The sequence below is a fragment of the Sebastes umbrosus genome, chromosome 14 (genome assembly GCF_015220745.1).
Source record: "Sebastes umbrosus isolate fSebUmb1 chromosome 14, fSebUmb1.pri, whole genome shotgun sequence".
NCBI classification, from domain to species: domain Eukaryota; kingdom Metazoa; phylum Chordata; class Actinopteri; order Perciformes; family Sebastidae; genus Sebastes; species Sebastes umbrosus.
In genome coordinates this window covers 2,336,322-2,360,858 of record NC_051282.1, presented here as the reverse complement: position 1 = coordinate 2,360,858, position 24,537 = coordinate 2,336,322, and the positions used below count along the sequence as shown (strand labels likewise).

Genomic DNA, 24,537 nt, shown 5'->3' with positions numbered 1-24,537 from the left:
ACCCAGGATGGTTTCAGTTTGTTATAGCAACTTTAATAATAACACAGAAAATGAGTACAGTGATCTCAGTGCTGTACAGTTCAAGTAGGGATTCCTGTCCAAAACAGAATCACACCTCCTAAGAAGGTTGCTTTCAATTTATCCACAGTGTTCAATTAAACAGCAACGGTGGACGTTATTGACGGCTGAATGGTGCGTCGCTTTCAATTAGGGCCATCAAAGTTAAGAAATAATAACGCATTAATGCAAATTTCTTGAACACATTAATGCGACTTGCGATTTTTAGGTTGTAGCAGGCTCAGTTTTAAACATAGAGTGGAGATACATGGTCTTGAATTTCCCTCGGGATCAATAAAGTTACTATCTATCTATCTATCTATCTATCTATCTATCTACATCACATGAAACTAGAAACCTATTGAATCCATTGAAACACCTTTCCTTAGCATTCAGAGAATTCCAACAGCTCTTATCATGGCTGGGTTAGGGTTAAGGTTAAACCTAAACCTAACCCTAACCCTAACCCCATGGCTGCTACTTTGATACTTCTGGGTCATTTAACTCAGTTAGGAACCTTCCCTAGCAAAAAACACTATTGGACCACAGCCCAGGTCTCAGTGGTGCCACTATCCTTCTTGCACGAGCATTGTGACTCTTTCTGTAACAGTCCTGTCGTGTCCGCTCGGCATGAAGCCTTAACTAACATTTACATAACGGACACTTTTGTTCTGACAGAAAGCCATCACTTTAACAGACAGATGAAGCCAACAATGTTATGTATTCAATGTCTGATAGGGGCTTAAATGCACCTCCTGGCCATGAGCGTTTCATTCAGTATTCACAGAGCCATTTTCTATGGCAAGTACAACACTTCCAGTGGGATTTCTTTGGTACAGGGACACCACAATGAGTCAGGTTGGACCAACCTGAAGCCTCCACGCCAGAAACACCACAAAGACTCCAAAGATGCTGCTCTTGAAGATCAAAACAACGTAGGACAGCTTGGCAGTGTGCGTGATCCTCAAATATTTCTCTGCAAGAGATTGCATCACTTTTTATGAATGACATGTTTCAGTTGTGTCGATGCTTTGATAGGCTCACACAAAACTATATTTACCTCTTATCGCTCCAGCTCCTGGTCCTGACAGGAAGATAAAGTAGATATAGGTTTTTTTTCAGTGCAGTCCTGGCGTTTCACATCATTAAAAACACGTCTTCTGAGTTGCAAATGAACGTACCTTCAACGCCTTCGACCCAGTCTGAACGGTGCACGGTCTCGTTCCCGTTGAAGAAGCTGACGGTGCAGGTGAACTTCTTGCCTGGTGTGAACCACTCCCTGAGCGGGACCCTCAGCCTGCTGGTGATGCTGTAATGTTCACCTTCCCACAGGGCAGCGTTGTCGGTCGCCACGCCATCCGTTTCCACATTTACCGCGTCGATCTGCCAGAACACACTCACGTGGTCCGGGTAGAAACGAGAGGCCACGCACACCAAGGTCTTCCTCCTTTTCTCGTCTTTGTTGTTTCGACACTCGTTTTGTGAAGGTCGAAGCACCGTCACTGTTGGCGGGGTGATAGAACGGTTTGAATCTGCCGGGACAAAAGAAACAAATCATTAGAATGATTCCACATTTAGGGAAAAAAGCGTGTTCTCTTTCTTGCTAGGAGTTAGATGAAAAGACTGATACCGCTCTGAAGTCTGCTCGATAAATATGGAGCTACAGCCTGCAGCCAGTTAGCTGCCACCAGCAGTGACAACACTTTGGTTTGATGTACAAGTTAAACAAACGAGTAAGGATACAACATGTTAATCAGTGAGCTTTAGAGCTGCTGGTAGGTGGATTTTCTTAACTTTAGACAGAGCCAGGCTAGCTAAAGAAGCTAGTTCTGCCCTGATTCCTCCTTCTCCTTCTTTTAAGCTAAGCTAACCAGCTGCTGCAAAGAGACACATCTCTGGTGCTTTCTGGACAACGGCCACTCATTTTGTTTTAGGTAAATCATATTCCCAGTATGAACATTTAAATATCCCTCATTTAAATCATTATGTCCTAAAAGTTATAAAATTCACTAACAGCTGAATCCAGAGTTATTTTCCTCGGCATAATGAACGGTCATCAGACCCATGGGACTGCACCGCCCTGCACGCTCATATGACATATCTGGTTCTGTCAGCTTCCTGCTAGCTGTATGTGGCTGTAATAATGGATATATTGGCTGTAATTCATCACTATTATCTTCTAATACACCCATGAGCTTTATATGCTGTCAGCCTGTACCGTGGTGGATGTATTAACGTCTCTGTTCCCAAACAACCGGCTATCGGCCAGTAGCTAGTAGTGCCAGTAGCTAGTAGTGACAGTAGCTAATAGTGCTAGTAGCTAGTAGTGACAGTAGCTAGTAGTGCTAGTAGCTAGTAGTGACAGTAGCTAGTAGTGACAGTAGCTAATAGTGCTAGTAGCTAGTAGTGACAGTAGCTAGTAGTGCTAGTAGCCAGTAGTGACAGTAGCTAGTAGTGACAGTAGCTAGTAGTGACAGTAGCTAATAGTGCTAGTAGCTAGTAGTGACAGTAGCTAGTAGTGCTAGTAGCTAGTAGTGCCAGTAGCTAGTAGTGCCAGTAGCTAGTAGTGCTAGTAGCGCTAGTAGCTAGTAGTGTCAGTAGCTAGTAGTGCTAGTAGCTAGTAGCGCCAGTAGCTAGTTGTGCTAGTAGCGCTAGTAGCTAGTAGTGTCAGTAGCTAGTAGTGCTAGTAGTTAGTAGTGTGAGTAGCTAGTAGTGCCAGTAGCTAGTTGTGCTAGTAGCGCTAGTAGCTAGTAGTGTCAGTAGCTAGTAGCGCTAGTAGCTAGGAGCGCTAGTAGCTAGTAGCGCTAGTAGCTAGTAGTGACAGTAGCTAGTAGTGCTAGTAGCTAGTAGTGCCAGTAGCTAGTAGTGCCAGTAGCTAGTAGTGCCAGTAGCTAGTAGCGCCAGTAGCTAGTAGCGCTAGTAGCTAGTAGTGCCAGTAGCTAGTAGTGCCAGTAGCTAGTAGCGCTAGTAGCTAGTAGCGCTAGTAGCTAATAGTGTCAGTAGCTAGTAGCGCTAGTAGCTAGTAGTGTGAGTAGCTAGTAGTGCCAGTAGCTAGTTGTGCTAGTAGCGCTAGTAGCTAGTAGTGTCAGTAGCTAGTAGTGCTAGTAGCTAGTAGTGTGAGTAGCTAGTAGTGCCAGTAGCTAGTTGTGCTAGTAGCGCTAGTAGCTAGTAGTGTCAGTAGCTAGTAGCGCTAGTAGCTAGGAGCGCTAGTAGCTAGTAGCGCTAGTAGCTAGTAGTGACAGTAGCTAGTAGTGCTAGTAGCTAGTAGTGACAGTAGCTAGTAGTGCCAGTAGCTAGTAGTGCTAGTAGCTAGTAGTGCCAGTAGCTAGTAGCGCCAGTAGCTAGTAGTGCTAGTAGCTAGTAGTGTGAGTAGCTAGTAGTGCCAGTAGCTAGTTGTGCTAGTAGCGCTAGTAGCTAGTAGTGCCAGTAGCTAGTAGTGCCAGTAGCTAGTAGCGCCAGTAGCTAGTAGTGCTAGTAGCTAGTAGTGCCAGTAGCTAGTAGTGCTAGTAGCATGACATCAACAGAATTTAATGGAGTTGTAGGCTATTTACTAACACGCAGGGCAAAAGCACAGGACACAACCTCTTCTACATCCATGGTCTGTGGTCTGTTGGACTCCATTTTGTTTCCTTGACATGAAAAAGTTTGAGATTCCTCTTAAAATCTGTGAGCTGGATTTTTCTAACTTTCATTTATGTCCATCGCTCCCTTTATGCTCCTCTGGGAAGTGGCCGGACAAAAAATGTAATAAATGAATAAGTAAGTAAGTAAATAGTTATAATAGTATGAATATTTATGATATTCTATTGTTCTACTCAGGTCATTTCAGTAGAAACATTAAATAATGACATTATAATAGAAAATAATTTAGATTTACTTGTGTATGGCACTTTGTAGGCGGACGTTTTACTGGCGTCTGATAGACGCTTTCAGTCCAAAATGGCAGAAGCGTAGCTCTGCTGCTGGGCGCTGATGTTGCAATTGAATGAACAATTGACTTTAACTTCTTAGTAATATACGTACGTTCTTTGGCTGCTCTTTCCAGCTATGTATTTACAACTCTTGGCAAGAAAGAGAATAAGGGCATTTCTTTAAAGCTGCTTATCAAATTCCTGGAGATATTGTGAGATTTTAATACCAGAATTTAGAAATGCACAGTGAGGAGGACGCAGGAGGATTCATGCTCTCATGCTAAACATAAATGCCACATACAAACAACATGGCCCTACAGGTTACAGTGTTCCCATTCAGTGCCATAATTCTTTTGAAAGATTTGGTTGATTTAAGAGAATAGAATACATCAAACCATGCCTTGTAGATATTAAACTAGCTAATCTTAAATTATACATTATGGAATCTAACATAATCGGATTTCTGAAAAAAAAAAATATATATACATATATATATATATATTCATATATATATATGTATATAAATGTATATAATCTACTTTGTAGTCTCTGAATCTTAAGACATTTCTAAAAATAATATAATATAATAATATTAAATGGAAACATTTATCTAAAATGGTCATGTTGGTTTTGTTAGGATCAGGCCGGTCACATTCTTCCCAAGTCAGGTATCTGACAGTTAGTTAGTCAGACAGTTTTTCCCTTATTGTCAAACAATATAAACATTTTTCAGACTTACCCAGAACAGTGAGTTTAGTTCCATATCCGAAGACAGGTACATAACCAGGCCAATCCTGATTTGAATGCCACAGTGAAGAAGCATGACACAAAAACCTGAATTCTCTTTGCTCGTCGTGTCTTTCCTTCCCCCCAACCAGCTTTTCTTTATCTCAGCCTCCATCTTTCTGCGTCTGTCTGAAAGAGCAGCTGTGCAGGTCGGTTTGACTGACAGCTGAGGTGAGCTCCATGCAGCCTGACTGCTGCTATTTCTGTGACAGCTAAGAAAAGATGCGAACAGGACAAGGAAACATCTTTACTGGTCACACCTCTTTATCCCACCCAGTTTTAACTGATATAATCTTCTCTAAACGATGTGACAGAACTGACACTCGTGGTCAGCTTGTGGAGCCACCGCAGCTGTTGAAATTATCATCATCGGTTGAACAAAAAGTTTAAAGTTACAGACGTCTCTTTCCCAATGTAAGTCAATGGGAAAAAGTATTTTTGGGCCCAATGGCATCACGTGACGGACACGGAAGTTGTAGTACCACCGTTTGGCCACTATGAAAATTTGCTTCACAGCCCGTCGCACTTCCTGGGCTTAGACAGCTCTCGCACAATCCTTACACTCCATGTCCTTTTTGTAATGCAGGCCTAGTTATCCATAAGAAAACTAAAATAATATCATGTATAAATAAATAAATCATGTTCACCTATCAAACTTCCATTTTCAAGTGATATCCCAGGGTGGGGATACACTGATTGACACGATCATTTCTGAAGCAATCAGTCCGATTGCTGTAAACATATAGATTTTGCGGTGACCCGTAATGCTGCATGACGGATGCACTGGCACTGCGAGGACTACGTGAATACAAGAATTAGAAGAGAACGATTGCTCAGAGACCACCTCACCCACAAGCACCTCAATTTCTGTGTCAGAAAAATTCCTTCAGCGTAAAGAACCACTGATCAGCAGGCTCATTTCTATGCAGAAACACTCATGAGGTGCTTTCATTGACCATTTATGGTTGAATGTGTCGAGGGCGGGATATGAGCCTGATCCACAATTCCAAGTTGATTTGGGATTTATAAAAGGAAATTGCACACTGGCAGGTGTACGCGTGGTTTTCTAAATCAGAATTTTTTTTGGCGTATGTGTATTTCCTCATTTGTACGTACACAAACATTTTGTGTGGATTCTATGCAATGTTTTATATATGAGACCGCAGAGCTCCGGATAAGAGCAGGGCACCTGGATACAAAAAGAGAGACATTCTTAGTTTGTGATGGATGACAGAATTAAAACCTCCCCAAACATTTTATTAGTTTATTTGACAGGGACAATACATAGGCATTGTTACACTTATTAAAGTGCAACCGATGCTACTTATATAGGACTTCTAGCCATAGCTAATTTGCAGACCATGTCCATACAGAATAGCACTTGATACATAAAATCACATAATGCAACATCGTACATTACAATCAATTTACATATGTTCCCAATCAATAATCAGTGATCACAGGTTTGGTTTAGTTTCAGCCAGTGTTTCACCTTTTCATTAAACGTTTTAAGGTCAGGTTGTATTTTTATTTCTGTTGGGAGGGCGTTCCAGAAATGTGTTCCTTTTACTGAAAAAGATGACTGACCGAAGGTAGTTTTGCACTGTGCCACTCTGCAGTTACCATTTGTTGATCCCCTATTAGCTATTCTATTGGTATTCATTTTGGTGACATATGGACAAAGTACAGCTGGGGCGAGATTGTTCACACATTTAAAAGTCAATTTTTGATAAAAGAAAAGTTGATAAAACTATGAAAACTGAGCAGCTTATAATTTTTCAGAATTTTACAGTGGTGCCATTTCATTTGTTTTTGATCCACTACTTTCAGTGCTTGTTTATATAGCGATGCAACAGGTTTGACAGTTGACTGTGAAGCCTGGCTCCATACAGTAACACAATAAGACAAGTGTGAAAATATCCTTGCATGCATAAACAGTTGAGCTGCTTTAAGGGGTATGTATTGTCATATCATTCTAAAACTGTTCAGATTTACCTTTACTGTCTTGCATAACTTTATAACATGTTTGTAAAATTTGAGTTGTGAATCCAGAATGACAACTAGAAATTTAAAATCACTGTCTTCCTTTATTTCCTCTTGATCAATTTTGATTGTAAGCTTATCTTGTGCTCTCCTTCTAATGGAGAAACACATTGACAAAGTCTTCTTAAGATTCAAGGTTAGATGATTATTTTTGAGCCATTGTGATACATCCTCCATTTCACTAGATAGTGTCTCTGCTGCTACACAAGGGGTTTTAGCTGACAAGTAAATGACTGTGTCATCAGCATACATTTGACATCCAGCTGTTTTGCAGCATGATGGCAAGTCATTTATATATAAGCTGAAAAAGCAGCGCGCCCAAGATTGAGCTTTGTGGAATACCCATTCCGGATTGTTGGGGGATTGAATATTTGTCATTTATTTTTACACGTTGCTCTCTACATTGGAGATATGATGCAAACCAGGTAGTTGCTTGGTCTGAAAAATTAAAAGCACTAAGTTTGTTCAGGAGTATGTTGTGGTTCACGGTATCAAAAGCCTTTTTAAGGTCTAGAAACACCGCTCCCACCACATTGCCCTTGTCAAGGGAGCTCTTGGTGTTCTCAGTGAGGTAACAGATGGCCATTTCTGTTGAGTACCCTTGCCTAAAGCCAAATTAAGTAGGATGAATGAGTTTTTTGGTTTTGAGGTGGTCAGCTAGTTGTTCTGCGATGACTTCTTCCAGGACCTTTGAGAAAGCAGGTAGAATACAGATGGGTCTATAATTGTCTACTTGGCCTTGTGCTCCAGCTTAAAAAATTGGCATGATGATTGCTTTTCAACAGAAGTCATTACCCGCAAAGCAACGGGCAAAGATACAGAAGATCCTTTTAACATTAAAACTGTGTTACTCAAGACTCTTGCAATACTATTTTCCTTGGTTGCAAAAGTGTTGCAGGCATGGGAAACATAACATAAACCACGATCACCACATTGTGAAGCCACATGCACATGTCACCCAGCTTCTCTGGAAGGAAGTAATGAAACCCCTCCTGACTCTGATGTACTTTTGGTGCAGCTTGACAGGTATCTGCATCACTGTGTCCCGACGCAATAAAACAGAAATACACTCCGTTGTCACCTGGTTCCACATGTTTCACTGTGAAAGATCCGCTCTCAGGCACAGTCTTGCTGGCTGAGTATTTGTCCTGACTAAAGTTCCCAAAGTCAGGCTGCCTGAAAGGCACCGTGTGGACGATCAGCTTCATACTCTCCCCTGGTAACTGCTGAAACCAGTACATGTCATACCAATTCATGCTGTGCCAGCAGTCCATCTGAGCAGAGTGACCCCTCTCCACCAGTAAGCCTGGGGTCTGATGGACTACAGTAGTCAATGCTTCACCTGGAATCAAGCAAGAAAACAAGCTGAGATGTTAAAAAATGCTCCCTTTTGGATATAAATAATATTTTGCATATAACGCATAATATACCACATGGGTTTTTGAGTCTCATGGTGTTTAACAATCAACAAATAAAGCCCTTGGGGTAAAATCACCTGCAGTACATAGCAGAGAAACAGTGCAGATGATGAGAGGTGAGATCATTTGAATCCAACACACAGACATCTCTCACAGTGAGACAGCAGCTGATGGGATCGTCTCGTAATTCAGTCTATGATCTCTCCTGTCACGAGTTGGCATCATCAGACTGGTCAGCACTTTTCAGCTCATGGTTATCCTCTCGAGATTTTGTTACAATCAGTAACTGGTGGACTCTGGGTTATGGTACCAAGCAGGTGAGGCAGGCAGACCAGCAAAGGAGTAGGAGGGTAATGATCCTGAGGCCTGTACTACAAAACAATTTGAACATACCCAGGATATCCTTTCGTCATCAGGCTTCACTAACTCTAACAACCACAGTCAGCCGTCCTACGACGGTGGTTATAAACTCAGTCAATCAACCCAGGTTTTCTCAATTGGGCTATGGGCTATATGTCTACTGTCAGTATATTTAATAAACAAACAAACAAAAATAATACAGATATACAATGATGTTAAACACATAATCCAGGCTAAAAGAAATACAGTTGCATATAATGCAGGAAGGACAGCTGGCAGAAAACCGTCGACTTTGGGAATGTTTAAGTAAATGCTTATAATATTACTGCCCCATCTAGAGCACAAGTAGACTAAAATTACATTTTTGTATTCCTTTTACGACCCCCAAAGAGGCTCTTTACAAAAGAGGTCCAACATAATCAAAAGCAAAAGAGTCAAGTATTTGCAGAAAACAACATTCAGTTTATTGATAAACAAGGTAAATGACAAGAAACCCAACCCAAACCTACCAGCAAAAGACTGGGCTGGCCAAAATTGACAAAAAGAAGGGGAGACTGCTAGACCGTGGGTCGTAGGATCTGGGCTTTCCCCTCAAACCTAAACCATCATTAACTTGAACCTAACAGGAATAAAGCTACGAAAACAGAACTACCGGACCCATCAAAAACACAAGGATCTTACAAAAATCAAACGTCTGAACCCAGGGGTGCCCTCTGAGCCTCATGCTTTTCGATTTGGCCATTGAACCACTTGCCATAGCCTTCCATAGTTGCAAGAACATATCTGGTATTTGGAAAGGCAACACGGAGCATAGGGTCTCACTCTATGCTGATGATCTTTTGTTTTTTGTCTCCAACCCGAGTACCTCACTGCCCTCCGCTCTGTCGCTGCTCAGTCAGTTTGATCGATTTTCTGGATACAAATTAGATTTCAACAAAAGTGAGCTCTTTTCCATTAATAATGAAGCACGAACCTTAGGCCTCACCAACCTGCCTATCTGGGCATCTCAAATACTAGGAAATACAAAGAAAATCGTATTGTTTTTTTTAAACCCGATTAAACAAACACTGAAACAGTGGTCACCTCTGTCCATGTCTCTCGTGGGGCATATCAACTCTATCAAAATGATCATCCTACCCAAATTTTTGTATCTCTTTCAGGCCTTACCACTCTTTATCCTCAGATCCTCCGACCAACTTGATTCGATAATTTCCTCTTATATATGGCATGGTAAGCGTCCTTGTCTTAACAAGGCCCACCTTCAAAAAACCAAGGCTACTGGTGGTCTGGTACTTCCAAATTTTCGTTTCTATTACTGGGCTGCTAACTTGTGACTTCTTGCCTTTTGGTCTTTCTTTTACAGTCAGCCCGACTGTCCTGACTGGGTAGTGATGGAACTTCACTCGGAGCAAAAATGTTTTTGTCTTCCTAAGTCAAATTTGTTTAAATATCTACAAGCAAGGCACTTTGTGCTCTCTCAATTGTCGAGCTCCCGTACATCAACAGACACAACAGTTTTTAATACGGTCCTTTCTTTAAATCCATCTCACAAAAGGGTTATCTCAGCTCTCTATGGCAAGGTGTTGGACCTGAGGTGTGCCCCATTGACAAGCTCAGAGCAGCCTGGGAGAAGGACTAAGGCCTCTCTCTAACACAGGATACATGGAATTCCATACTAAAGCAGGTTAATTCATCCTCTCTATGTGCTCTTCAATGCTTAATTCAGTTCAAAGTGGTATAGGGCTCATATTTTCTTTATTATTTTCCCTCAATCAGGCTCGACCAGATACACCTGAGAGAGAACACAAGTAAAGCCTGAGTCAACTAGTATATGCCAATATGTTCTCATCCCAACTCGTCACTCACCGCCCCTTGGCGTCACGCTATTTTTGGCATCAAAACCACTATAGTTAACCTTGGTGTCATTTTAGGATTAGCCAACAACACCCCTATAGTTAGGATTAGGAAAGAACAACATGGTTGGACATAACACTGTGTTTGTAAAATGAAAATTATTCTGAACATTGTGAACTAACAGTTAAGTAATACAATAATAAGCATTAAGTAACTTTTAAAACAGATCTCTTGTTAACATTTATTAAGGATTTACATGCTAATGAATGTACTAAGTAATATTAGTAAATGGTTGATAAAGATGTTAACTAACAGGTATGTCATGAAGTTGACAGCTAAGCCATACAACTGTTTGTTTCTGTAATTGTTTATTTAAGGCTAAGTTATGATTGTCCACTTACTTGTCCGTGCTCCAATTTATGACAAATTTTGATATAGGTTGAGATCAGTGGACACACTCCACGGTCTTCATGTAGAGGTTTGGTTGTTCCTTTCTTTTCATGGAGACGTTTCTTAACATATAGTCTAACCTTTAAATTATTGCGCATGCTATATAAGCATTACTTAACCATAATTTATTATATATTAATGTGAACACATGGGTCTCTTATGTAATACTTCATAAATGCACAAGAAGGCTGAATAAGCATTACCTAACCATAATTACCTATGTACTAATGCTCTTTGTGATCCTTGTAAATTTGAAACAATCACACAGCTATTAAACATTAGTGAAACATTTCAACCTGTAAATCAATTAATGACAACCATCTGTTATCAACCTGATTCATTCCGCTATTTGCATGCTATTTAGAAAAAAACATTTTCAACTGAAATTGAAGAGCCTCCAAGAGGATTTAACTAAAATCCTGTTTTTAGTAGGAGGGGATGTGAACATCAAAAATTACTGCCTAAGCAAGGCAGTTGGGGTGTTTGATGCTTTCTTATCAGCAGAAGCTCGTTATTCTCCTTCATCTGCCTCATGTCCTCTGAGGTTGCTTTGTCGGCCTCGACAGCTTCCTTGTGTAGCAGCTCTAGAATGGTTGCTCGTAGATTGAAGGACACCACTCAGACCGGGAATCAGGATCTGCATCTTTATTTTCTATAAGGAGCAGCACAGGGCACAGTCAACACACACACACATGCACGCACGCACGCACGCACACGCACACGCACACGCACGCACGCACACACACACACACACACACACACACACACACACACACACACACACACACACACACACACACACACAGTGGCAGGCTCTTTCTCAGTCCCCAGCACAAAAGCTGTCCATGCTTTGCCTATGTGTATTTTGTGCGTCAACAATTAAAGCCCCCCCTGCTACAACAGGCAATCCGGAACCATGAAAACAAAACCGTTTCATTAATTCAATACAAAGTTAACACAAGTAAAGTTACAATACAAATAACATGGCTGATATTGATGGCAAAAGAAAGTATGACACACCGGTTTTGAGAATGTTCACAAAAAATGAAGATAATAAAAATAACATAACCAACATATTGACTCAGCTACACTTGCATTGTTTTGCAATGTCCGCAAGCTTTCTCCCCTTTCATCTGTTGAACAAGCTTCACTCAATTACACTCTTAGATGTTGTCCCCTTCTCCTCATCTTCACCGCAGTGTCTTTGGGGCATTTTTTCCTTTTTTGAGACCGAACAAAACAAGTGGGATATAAATCAATTACTTTCAAATTCATGCAAAAGCTACGGATGCAAGGATTGACAGTCCACCAGATCAACTTCATAGTTTTACGCATATTGTACACTGAAATGACAACAAAAACAAAACATGATAGGGCACAACAAATGATCATAAAAAAATCAGAAGTAACCATTTTTATATTTTTATATAGAGTTATATAAAGCCTATAGGATATTCAAAGTAAGAAAAAGACAATAATAGATTTTGTCAAGCTTTATTTACACTATGGGGTGAAAGCAATGACTTTGGGTGTTCTAAAAAAAACCCCATCAAGTATTCAGACACTGTGATAGTTACACCCATTACAACCCTTCTACACACACACAGCTTGGGCGTGCTGTACGTGTTAGAGTAACCAACACAACCACGCTGGCTGACCTGCAACGAATCCTGGTTGAGGAATGGAACGCCATCCCACAGCAACGTGTGACCAGGTTGGTGACCAGCATGAGGAGGAGGTGCCAGGCTGTTGTGGCTGCGTATGGATCTTCCACCACTACTGAGGCTCCTGACGGTGTATTAAATGAATAAAGTGTGAAATTGCCAATATGTCTTGTTTGTTCCTTGTAACTGATAGAGACTTCAATCATCCAATCCACCAAACAAATCAAAACAAGAGTCAGTACCAACAGGAGAATAAACTGTTTAGCATCGGCAGAGAATTTTGGCAAATTTTACTTGGGCGCTACCCACATAATCAACTGTGCTGCTCATCCCACAAATACATGATCCTTACAAGTTGGACATCATTGTGAAGGTTAATAAACAGGCTTTCCAACCATGTAAAATACGTTCCTTCACCAGATTTTACAATGGCGGTGGCGGCGTCACAAACTTTCTCATTTTACAGCAAAACCGTGCACTACAAGATGACTCTGGAAACATTTGAGGCGAGAAACGCTGAGCAATGTGAATAAATGTTACTAATATTATAAAATAAATGTATGAGGAGCTCTCGGCCACTTTCATTTTGTCAAAGTAGCTCTCAGAGGAAACAAGGTTGGAGACTCCTGCTCTAAACAATTAGTTTGTTGTTCACAACTGATCAGAATATCTCATTCGTTCAAGCAACATTGTACTAGTTTTGGCACATGCACAAAAAGTAAGTACAATTGTCTACAATTTGCACAATAACCACTTGCACATGTCTTGCTGATCAAAACTGATGAGTTGATTCTCAGTGAAGTTGTCATCCTCTTCACAACTTCTAAACAACCTTTCATCGTTTGAGCCATCACATGCAAAGTGATCCATTCAATTAACAAAATCTGTCAGACATACTGTACATATATATTCCATAAATATCTATGACGAGGAGGTATAATTTGTGTTTTTTGAACTGCAGGTTTTGTCATTGTTGCAGGGTTTTTGTTGTTTTGTTGGCATAGATGTAATTTTGTGGCAAAATTTCTGTTCACTGTATACGACTTTACATGAAAGATCAAAAGTGAATTTTCTGTTTGCAGAACATGTAACACATTGCTACACAAATAAATGTGCTGTATACATACAAATGTGCATATCCTTTTTCTCCGTAACTATTACAGTATTGTAGAGTATTTGACTTACTGTTGAAATGGGAATCTAAAAAGCTCTGTACACATACACAAACTTACATTCAGTACAATAAGCAGTCAGTGTCAAATAAAACAGTAGAACAAAACAGAGATTTGTGTATTAGAACACTTCCAGGGTTGACTGCCATGGTGAAAAAACACCAAAACATTTTGACCAGTACGGCTCACAGGATGACAAAGCAACTTTTCAATTTGGTGGCATTGGCCAATTTACTGACAGAATGGCTCGGTTTTGAAGCATGAATGAAATGTTTTGGGGGAGTTACTAACTTTTGAAAACATGCAAAAGAGTTGTGACAATTACAGTTGTGACAATTGTACTTACTGTTTAGAAAAAGTTAAGACTTTAGAAAATATCTGCCACAACGATTGAGAAAAACTGTAATATAACCCTTATCAATTTATTTTGGGCCTTTTATAATTTGCTTTTTAAGTGTTGTAATTGGGTATACCAGGAGATGGCAGCGTAATCAAAAGGAATTTGAACTAGAGCTCTCTAGAAAAGAAGCTTTTCTGGCTAGAAATTTAATTCTTTGATTTATCTTGGTGGGGGCTTTAAAGGCCGTATTTTCATCTGATAAAAACCTGTCTAATATGCAGCCAAGACACTTTACTCCGTCTTTAGTAGTGATATGGAGCTCCCCATGAGTTTAGATTGCCGTTTTTATTTGATAATTGTGTACTGGCTAATGACGTGACTTAATACTACACTTTAAAGTACAGTTGCAATAAACTTTGCAGATTTTGAAGGTGTATCTACAACTACTGGTAAACCATTAAAGGGACTGTTTGTAACTTCTTCCACGTATAAATCATTGTGGGTCGGTGTCCCATGTGTGCTGGTGTGTGGCTACGGTGTTCAGGCGAGACTCCAACACAAACTACACGGAAGCACCAAAACCTCTTGGTTGTATCTAGTGAAGCCCGTCTGTTAAACAGTGTTGGCCGCGGTCTGAGGACGCGGGGGAGACCGTAGCTTTGGTCTCCAGGGCCGGAGTCTCTGCTGTACTCTGCTCCTCTGCCTGCCTTCACTCACACACCGCGCTCGTTCTCACTCTTTCGCTCCACTCTCACGGCTGCGCGCACACTCACACGTGCAGTTTAGCTCTGAGAATATCTAGTGAATGTACAGTGGACGTTTGTGCAGAAATAACTGCTGCAGCTCCTCCAGACCAACAGAGGTTTCCCGTGTCTTGTGAAGTGACGGGGCTCCGCAGAGAGAAACGTTATCGTCTCCGACCAAAACTCCGGTGTCTCCTCTGTTCCCTCCGGCCGCGGTCGGGAGGCTGAGGCAGGAAAAGCCAACACTAGGATCAGCATTGATTCATGGAGAGACCTTCGTCTGGTCAGCTAACATTACTGCCAAGCAGCTGAAATATAGAGTGATATTGTGCTTTTAGCTGACTTTTGTCGCCTCACTGTGTTGACCGATGCTCGTTCATGTCTATGTAGAGCGAGCACAAGCGCTAGCAACAGGACGCTGACTTTCGTTGACTTAACGGCCTCAGGTGTTGCTGTTAACAAGACATTTCTGATTCTTACAAAGGGTCCCTTTAAGAGATGTGTCGCAACAATGTATTTATTTTCATACACTAACCCCAAAGCCTGTTTTCTCTTGTCCTTATAGCCACATGTTTTGGTAGTTGCGATGGAGTAAGAGTAATTAAGCTTCAAGCAACGTGTGTATGACTTTATGCAACATTTTTAACAGCATCATGTAAAAGACAAATTGTTGTGACACTGATACTTAGAGTTTTTTTCTTTTTTACAGATATAGTGCTTTAAAGTTTCCACAAATTCCACATCAAACAATGTAAGAAATGCACCTTCTAGTACACTGTTACACTGTATTTGCATTTCATCAATTCATTAAATTATTATGAAAAATGTGTATGCCACTGTGTTGCCACTGCTACAGGAACGAGTCCTAAAACCCGGAAATGAGCATTTCTGCACTTCTGGTTCCCTCGTGTGGAAGTCGATGGGTTTTTAGTTAGATGCCTGAAATAAGGTCTGTGGTTAACACAAGCTGAAGAGATTTAAAAATGTTGTTCTACGATATAAAATACATCAATTAATACCCCACTTAAGAATTTCGTCTTCAAAATGCGGTTGCCAACATGTGGCTATATGAGACGTCAGGCCGACTCGTCCATTAAAAATCATAAAAGTGGTGTTCATTTGTGAAGATTATTTTGCTGAACAAAACTTGTAAGTATTGTAAATGTGTTTGCCACAGTTAGGTCTTTTTTTTTTTGCATTTTTGTTTTTTGATGTAGGGATTAGTCAGGCTTAGCTTTGTTACATTGATTTCTCCACTTTTAGTGAACATAACATTACATTGACGCTGCTCACACAGCCACAGATTCAAACTTCCTGGATCAATAACTCAAAACCGAAGCGTTGTTAAAACACAAATGAGGTCTCTTTCTAACACACTTTTAGGTAGACAACGAGCTACAACCTCATTTTAATTAACACTTAACACATAACGTTGGTCTCTGTGCAGCTGGCTGTGAGACAAGTGGTCAGGGACCACTCAGTATTATACAGTGTAGTACCACCAAAATTACTTCACACATCAATGATCTCCTCATAGTTGTACTGCAACAATTAGTTTGGAAAAATATGCTTTTGCATAATTTTGGTGAATTTTTAATGGGAAAAATATTCAATAACTTCACTTTAATAAAGTGTAGTGCCATCAAAATGTCTTAATTAGTTTAATAAGTGATTTTTGTCGTACTACAGTGCATAATACTGAAGTTATTGAATATTTTTCCCATTAAAAATTCAAAAGAATTATGCAAAATCATGCAAAGGTACAACGCTTAAAGGGGTCCTACTATGCTTTTTCTTGTTTTATATATTTTTTTGTGCATGTAAAAGGTCTACATAGTTACAAAGTCCATGTGAAAGTTACTCTCCACCACAGAAACACTGCCCTTTTTGCATAATGGCTAGTTTTGCATGCCTACAAATAAAGCTACTTAGAGCGGAGCTGCAGCAGAGTCCGAAGAGTTTGGTTCGTTGGACCAATCACAACAGAGTGGGCAAGCTGTGGAGCTCAAACGGAGCCTTTCAAACAGATATCACTTCAAACATTCAGACTTCAGACATTAAAGCATGTACACACGTTCTAGTAGAAACCCAAAATACAAATATGAACCTGGAAATAAGCGTAATAGGTCCTCGTTAATAAATGTCAAAGCAACTGTATTATTTTTTTATTTGTTTCAGGTCGGAACAAGGTCTCGACTCGAAATACGTACAGACTCCGACCTCCTATGTGTTGAACATCTCAGTTACAGTTTGGTTCGATTTACCAAGGTTCAGTGATGTGGAACATTCTGTCATCTCATATTTTAAAGGTGGCACCAGATCAATTTCAGTAAGATGTTAAAGATTTGTTTTTATCCCCCAATGTTTTCATTTAAGGCACAGTAGGCAGTATTTTTTTGCAATTATTGGGCAAAAATTCCGTAGTAACTTGTCAGCATATTGTAATTCAAGTGTTTTGAGAGAGAACTAGACTTCTGCTCCTCCTCATGGCTCTGTTTTCAGGCTTTAGAACATCTAGCCCGTGACGGGAGACTTTGACTAATCACAGGTCATTTCATTGAGAGAGCATTCCTATTGGCTGTGCTCCGGTCATGTGACCGGATCTTGGCGTTCCTTCACCAATGGCGGCGGCGTCACAAACTTTCTAATTTTACAGCTAAACCGTGCACTACAAGATGATTCTGAAAACATTTGAGGAGAGAAATAGGCATTAACGTAAGGCATCAGCGCTGCCTAGGTTGACCCGGTCGGAGTTTGCGAGTGATTGACAGTAGGCACTCATAGACGGCAGCTGGACAGCAGACCTCAAATCAGCTGCTTGTTTTCCTCCGGTCTGTGAAATCTTGCAGATGCCGCTAGGAGCACCGGAGGACACAGAGGAACATGATTTTTTTCAGGTTACCTGTTTCATGTACTACTGTCACGATATAGCGACCGTTTTATAAAAATAACTTTTTTTAATCATTTTTGCTCCAATCTCGCCTACTGATGCTTTAAGGATTATCGCTGTAAACTGATTGCCAATACTGAGTTTTTGTTGATGATATAACAATGAGAATCATATTAAATTCTATTCCAACACTTTGTCTACTTGCATATGGACGTTTTCTTCTTTGTTTGCTTGTGTGTGTAATCGTATCCTTTTCTTTTTTTATCTCCTTCTCTCTCTCTCTCTCTCTCTCTCTACCATCCTTTTTAATATTTTATCCTCTTTTTATAATTGATTAAGGTATGCTCTGGAGAGTGCCCTGATCAAGCTCCCCTGAGGGGTTTTTGCTTCTCTCCATCACCTTCGTCATTGTTTATGTCATATCAACTCGTACCTTTTTTAAATGTGTAAACAAATAAAATCTAAAACAAAACAAAAAACATCTACAAGAGGGTCTTGGGACTTGATGTAGTACAAAAAACATTTAGTTAAAAAAGTGAAACTTGAGGTGGAGAAACTAGAGTATGAAACGAAGGCAATTCAGTACCGTAATTTTAAGAAATAATAATTGAAGACTAAAGACTTGTTAATTAATTTAAAGAAAAAAGGCCTGTTCTTTGTGTGTGTTTAAGCAAAATACTGCTGTGGGTTGGTCTCTTTCATAGGTCTAGACCAGGGGTCAGCAACCTGCGGCTCCGGAGCCACATGCAGCTCTTCAGCTCCTCTCCAGTGGCTCCCTGTGGGTTTAAAAAAATGGAAATGAATAACTGTTTTTTGTTTACATTTTCATTTTTATTTATCATTGTTGTAGGTCTATGGTACGACGGAGTATTAGGGCCACATTGAGGAAAAAAAATAAATCTGAGATTTCGAGAATAAAGTCATATTACGAGAATAAAGTAAAAATATTATAACGTAGTAATTGTATGTGTTATTTTCTTTTTTTTTTCTTCTTGTAATATTATGATATACTTAAACTGTGTTACCTTCATCACAATGCTCAAATACTTTGCAGCACCAGACAGATTTTTTTCTTTGCCTATAATGGCTCTTTTGATAGTAAAGCTTGCTGACCCCTGGTCTAGGGTGATGGGGTCCACAACATCAGGGGGTTGTTGACTGAAAGAGAGGCCCTCTCTTCCGGTATGGTGGCTAAATGTGGAGCACAACGCACGCTGAAATGATTCGGTAAGCCAGGGAATGGTGCGCCCACGAAGGCAGGTGAAGCGGGCTTCAGTATCCCAAATGAAATTTCTATCCTGAGAATCCCTCCGACGAGAATCTACATCTCTCATATATAAAATGGTCAGGGAATGCCAAAGGGTATTGCCGGTCTCTGAACACTCTTGCCCTCCTAAGAGACCCTCCCACTATCAGCACACCGAGCTCCACAGGATCTTCTATAAATGCTGATGCCATTGTCCACCACCGTTGTGGTTGCAACAACAATCTGACGATGCATAGATGGAGAACCGGAGTAGATATACTGCAGAATTGATGAGTATAGATGGAAGGCAGCTGCGCAGACCGGACAGGTGAGGTGAATGAATTGTAATCAGGCAGGAGCCGAGAAGGGAAGCACACCCACACCATATACAAACAGAGACAGATGGGAAAACACAAGGATAACAGCTGGCAGCACGGCCAGGTTGTCTCATTAACAATGTCACCCTTTTGATTAACTACTGCAGAGTGATCTTAAATCCCATGCCATCATTTGAAATCAGCATTTTCAATGAATCAACATGATGTTGAAATAGTATTGGTTTTCCTGTCCATTGCATTAAAAAATACCAACCACAGAAACCGGTGCTTGAAGGTACAGTGTGTAGCATTTAGGGGGATCTATTGGTATAATACAATATTCATAAATATATTTTTTCTTTAGTGTATAATCACCTGATAATAAGAATCGTTGTGTTTTCAGTTCATTAGAATGAGCCGTTTCTATCTACATAGGGAGAAGGTCCACTCTTCACGGAGCCGGCCGCCATGTTTCTACAGTAGCCCAGAATGAACAAACCAAACACTGGCTCTAGATAGGGCCATTGGACACTGTAGTTCTCCTACATGCTCGGCACACGGGAGGTGTTTTCAGTTGGTTCCAATCTGCAACCTCACCACTAAATGCCGCCAGATCCTACATACTGTACCTTTAAAGGGGACATGTCATGCTTATACTTGTATTTTGGGTTTCTACTAGAACATGTTTACATGCATTAATGTTCAAACAAAACATTATTTTTCTCATACTGTCTGCCTGAATATACCTGTATTCACGCTCTGTCTGAAACATTTCAATGGAATGGCACCGGAATTACGTCACTAGGAAACAGCTTGGGTCCATGTTTACATCCTGTGAGCTGATGTCATTCACATACACTGCAACAGGAAATAAACTGGGACACATTTAGAATGTTTACGTTTAAAACTGTGAAATTGTCTAAATATTGTATATTTGTGACATCACAAATGGACAGAAATCCTGACGACTTGTTTCAAATGCACAGTTTCTGAATACGGGCTGTGTGTATTTATCTGTGGATTGAGTGTTTTGATACTTTCACAGTATTTATATATCACTTAAACCTGCTTTATAATATAAAAGACATGAAAATCTCACTCTGTACAATATGGGACCTTTAAAGGCAGTTTATGCCTTATTCAAAACCACCAGTGATCATAAAGGATCTGTCCTTACCTGCACCAACAGTTTCAGTGTTTCCTGAAACCTCAATTCTGATTTTTTTTTTTAAATGTTATCATATGCCACTGAGGGCTTATTTGAGGTGATGATGACAACAACATTAGTAAGATCTGGCCTGAAAACCATGTTCACATATTGCTTATTCATTCATTATGTTGGTTCAAACATGGGTCTTCTGCTAATCACTGCCAATTTTCTGTGGCAGTCTGTGGTTGGACGCAGGTGTGCTCCTTTCCTTCAGAGTCCGTTCATCAAGTTTTTGTAGAGAAGAGAAGGTGACTGAGTCACTGTGCGTACTACAGTAGCAGCAGCAGCAGCAGCAGCACAGTAATACACACCGCTGTCCTCTGGATGTCTAAGTTTCAGAACATGAAGCTCAGCTTTCTTTGAGCCGTCTCCGGTTACTTTGAAATTATCACTGAATGGCTTTTCAACAATCGGGCTACTGTAGAAAACATATCCGATCAGTTTGAGCTCAGAGTCACCCGTCGGCTGCTGGTACCACAACATTGTGTCGTATGAACCGATCGAATGGCTGCAGCTGATTGTTGCAGAATCATGAAGACGTCCCAAGATGGCTGGTGGACCCTGATGGACTTCCTTACACGGTGAGAGGCCTGCGTTTGAAATTGAGAGAAAAATTATTTTAAAAGAAGAGAGCTGGTTTTCAAACAATTACAGTTTGAGTACAGGTCAGTCAAAAGATTTGAATTGAAACCCACAGGAGAGCCAGAGGACCAGGAGAGTGATCCTGTTGAGGCTTCTGATCATGGTGACTCCTTTGTCTCTGTCGCTGTACTGGCACAATGAACACCTGTGGGATGAACTTAGAGAGAGTTTTAGTTCCTCCTGCGGTGCTCCTCCTTTCTGTCATTATCTGTGAATGTATGCAATGTAGGGCTGTCAATCACTTCAAATATTTAATCGCATGATTGTCCATGATTAATTGTTTTTACATTTTTATCTGTTCCAAATGAACCTTAAAGGGAGATTTGTCAAGTATGTAATACTCTTATCAACATGGGAGTGGGCAAATATGCTTCCTTTATGCAAATGTATGTATATATTTATTATTGTAAATCAATTAACAACACAAAACAATGACAGATATTGTCCAGAAACCCTCACAGGTACTGCATTTAGCATAAAACAATATGCTCCAATCATAACATGGTAAACTGCAGCCCAACAGGCAACAACAGCTGTCAGTGTGTCAGTGTGCTGACTTGGCTATGACTTGCCCCAAACTGCATGTGATTATCATAAAGTGGGCATGTCTGTAAAGGGGAGACTCGTGGGTACCCATAGAACCCATTTACATTCACATATCTAGAGGTCAGAGGTCAAGGGACCCCTTTGAAAATGGCCATGACAGTTTTTCCTCGCCAAAATTTAGCGAAAGTTTGGAGCGTTATTTAACTGCCTTCATGACAAGCTAGTATGACATGGTTAAAACGTAGTATCGCATTAACTTTGACGGCCCTAATGCAAAGAAAAACTTTATTCATGACAGTATACTCTTATATGCACATTAAAGCACAGCTCAGTTGCCAGGAAAAAATAATGTTGGCATTGTACATTTCTGCAAAGCACAGATACATTGAATGTCAACGTTTTTTGCAATCGGTCAGAGCGAATGACGTTCTACAACGAGCGACACGCAAAGTAAGAGTCAAGATGTTTATCGTCACTCCGGTTATACAAATCATGCTCTGTGTATTTCTCCGTATATTGAGCATTAACAGTATTTATATAGCACTTAAATCTGCTTTATAATATAAAAGACATGAAAATCAAATTTTTTACAATATGGAACCTTTAAAGAAATGATTGGACGGGTTTATTACAGTCCCGCAACAGCTTATTACAGTCCCGCAACAGACACACATACCAGATTTATTTTCATTTTTTTTCAGAGCATTTGATTTATTGATTGGTTTCGTTATGTAATGAGAATTTCAACTAATATAACAAAAAATAAATTCTAAAATCTTTACCAACCTTGCCTTTAACTAAGTAGCTTTGTTCCTAAACCTCCCCAATCATTTCACAACATTAACCTCGTGGCATTTTGTGTTTCTTTGCAAGCGTGATACAACGCTGACATGAAACGTATTTTGTTACGAAGAAAAGTACAATGCCAACATTTCTTTCCTGGCGACTGGGTTGTAAAACATCAGTTGACCCAAATTATAGAAAGTCATCTTTGCCACGCTAGTGGCATTGCTCCATGTCAGGAGGCCGTTGGTTGATCTGTGGGCCCCCAGAGAATGAAATTTTTGACAGCAGGTCAAAGTTTTCACTTAAACATCTATCACATGGATTGGCTATGACTTGCCCCAAACTGCATGTGATTATCATAAAGTGGGCATGTCTGTAAAGGGGAGACTCGTGGGTACCCATAGAACCCATTTACATTCACATATCTAGAGGTCAGAGGTCAAGGGACCCCTTTGAAAATGGCCATGACAGTTTTTCCTCGCCAAAATTTAGCGAAAGTTTGGAGCGTTATTTAACTGCCTTCATGACAAGCTAGTATGACATGGTTAAAACGTAGTATCGCATTAACTTTGACGGCCCTAATGCAAAGAAAAACTTTATTCATGACAGTATACTCTTATATGCACATTAAAGCACAGCTCAGTTGCCAGGAAAAAATAATGTTGGCATTGTACATTTCTGCAAAGCACAGATACATTGAATGTCAACGTTTTTTGCAATCGGTCAGAGCGAATGACGTTCTACAACGAGCGACACGCAAAGTAAGAGTCAAGATGTTTATCGTCACTCCGGTTATACAAATCATGCTCTGTGTATTTCTCCGTATATTGAGCATTAACAGTATTTATATAGCACTTAAATCTGCTTTATAATATAAAAGACATGAAAATCAAATTTTTTACAATATGGAACCTTTAAAGAAATGATTGGACGGGTTTATTACAGTCCCGCAACAGCTTATTACAGTCCCGCAACAGACACACATACCAGATTTATTTTCATTTTTTTTCAGAGCATTTGATTTATTGATTGGTTTCGTTATGTAATGAGAATTTCAACTAATATAACAAAAAATAAATTCTAAAATCTTTACCAACCTTGCCTTTAACTAAGTAGCTTTGTTCCTAAACCTCCCCAATCATTTCACAACATTAACCTCGTGGCATTTTGTGTTTCTTTGCAAGCGTGATACAACGCTGACATGAAACGTATTTTGTTACGAAGAAAAGTACAATGCCAACATTTCTTTCCTGGCGACTGGGTTGTAAAACATCAGTTGACCCAAATTATAGAAAGTCATCTTTGCCACGCTAGTGGCATTGCTCCATGTCAGGAGGCCGTTGGTTGATCTGTGGGCCCCCAGAGAATGAAATTTTTGACAGCAGGTCAAAGTTTTCACTTAAACATCTATCACATGGATTGGCACCAAACATTGTACCATTAACAGAGTTTCATTCTCCTCCAATATTGGGGTGATGACATCAATTTCGGTGACAGATTTTCCAAAACCTCTACAATAAAACCAAAGCTATCTCCATGACCAAATACCACTGGGGTAGAAGTGATCAAATATATTTTCTGACCTTTTAAAGTGCTTTAAAAATCCCAGTCCCTCCTAATGGACATCTCCATCTCCCTTTCTATCTGCTTTTACCAGACCTCACCTCATCAGCATCCCTCTGATGTTTACCCTCACTGTAAAGTCAACTGCTGAATCCCACTCGCCTGCAGAGGGGGTTTCCGCTCAGCAAACAGAGCCTCCTCTGTGTCTGAAATCGGAGAGGTCAGCATTCCTCTGCCCAGGCCTCAAATAAAGACCCAAATTCTTGCAGAAATAATCCATGTTCCCACTGGGACTGCAAACCTATCCTGGGTAGCTGCCTCCCTCAAGGTGGACAATCAGTGTCTTTGTAAAGCCAAGCCGATGCCAACAGGCTTGAGCCCGGCGCAGGTCCACCCAGCAGCCCCTCAGTCACTGCTGCTCGAGCTGCACAGATCGTCTGCCTCGCTGTGGAAACATTGGATTATTGTGGACAAATATTGTCATCATCAATGCTGGATTATCAGAGCTACATGTGTTCTCTTGATGGATTATGGATGTT

The 24,537-nt window shown here is 40.3% G+C and overlaps 1 protein-coding gene across 1 annotated transcript; it reads right to left on the bottom strand.

Annotated features, from left to right (window-relative positions):
* Positions 1–441: 441 nt before the first annotated feature.
* Positions 442–21,205, bottom strand: LOC119502247 (immunoglobulin lambda-1 light chain-like). Its single transcript, XM_037793115.1, has 6 exons — positions 21,157–21,205; positions 20,756–21,051; positions 4,693–4,762; positions 1,239–1,589; positions 1,118–1,141; positions 442–1,033 (listed from the first exon to the last, which is right to left on the bottom strand). The coding sequence occupies exons 1-6, from the start codon at positions 21,203–21,205 to the stop codon at positions 912–914; spliced, it is 912 nt and encodes a 303-aa protein (XP_037649043.1). The 3' UTR covers positions 442–911.
* Between the last annotated feature and the right edge of the window lie 3,332 nt (positions 21,206–24,537).

Coding starts and splice junctions, on each gene's coding strand:
- LOC119502247 (XM_037793115.1), bottom strand. CDS start 21,205: ATGATCAGAAGCCTCAACAGGATCACTCTCCTGGTCCTCTGGCTCTCC. Junction 1,590..4,692: donor TCTGGGTAAGTCTGAAAAAT/GTTTATATTGTT, acceptor TTGTCCCGGCAG/ATTCAAACCGTTCTATCACC. Junction 1,034..1,117: donor AGGAGCTGGAGCGATAAGAG/GTAAATATAGTT, acceptor AATCTCTTGCAG/AGAAATATTTGAGGATCACG.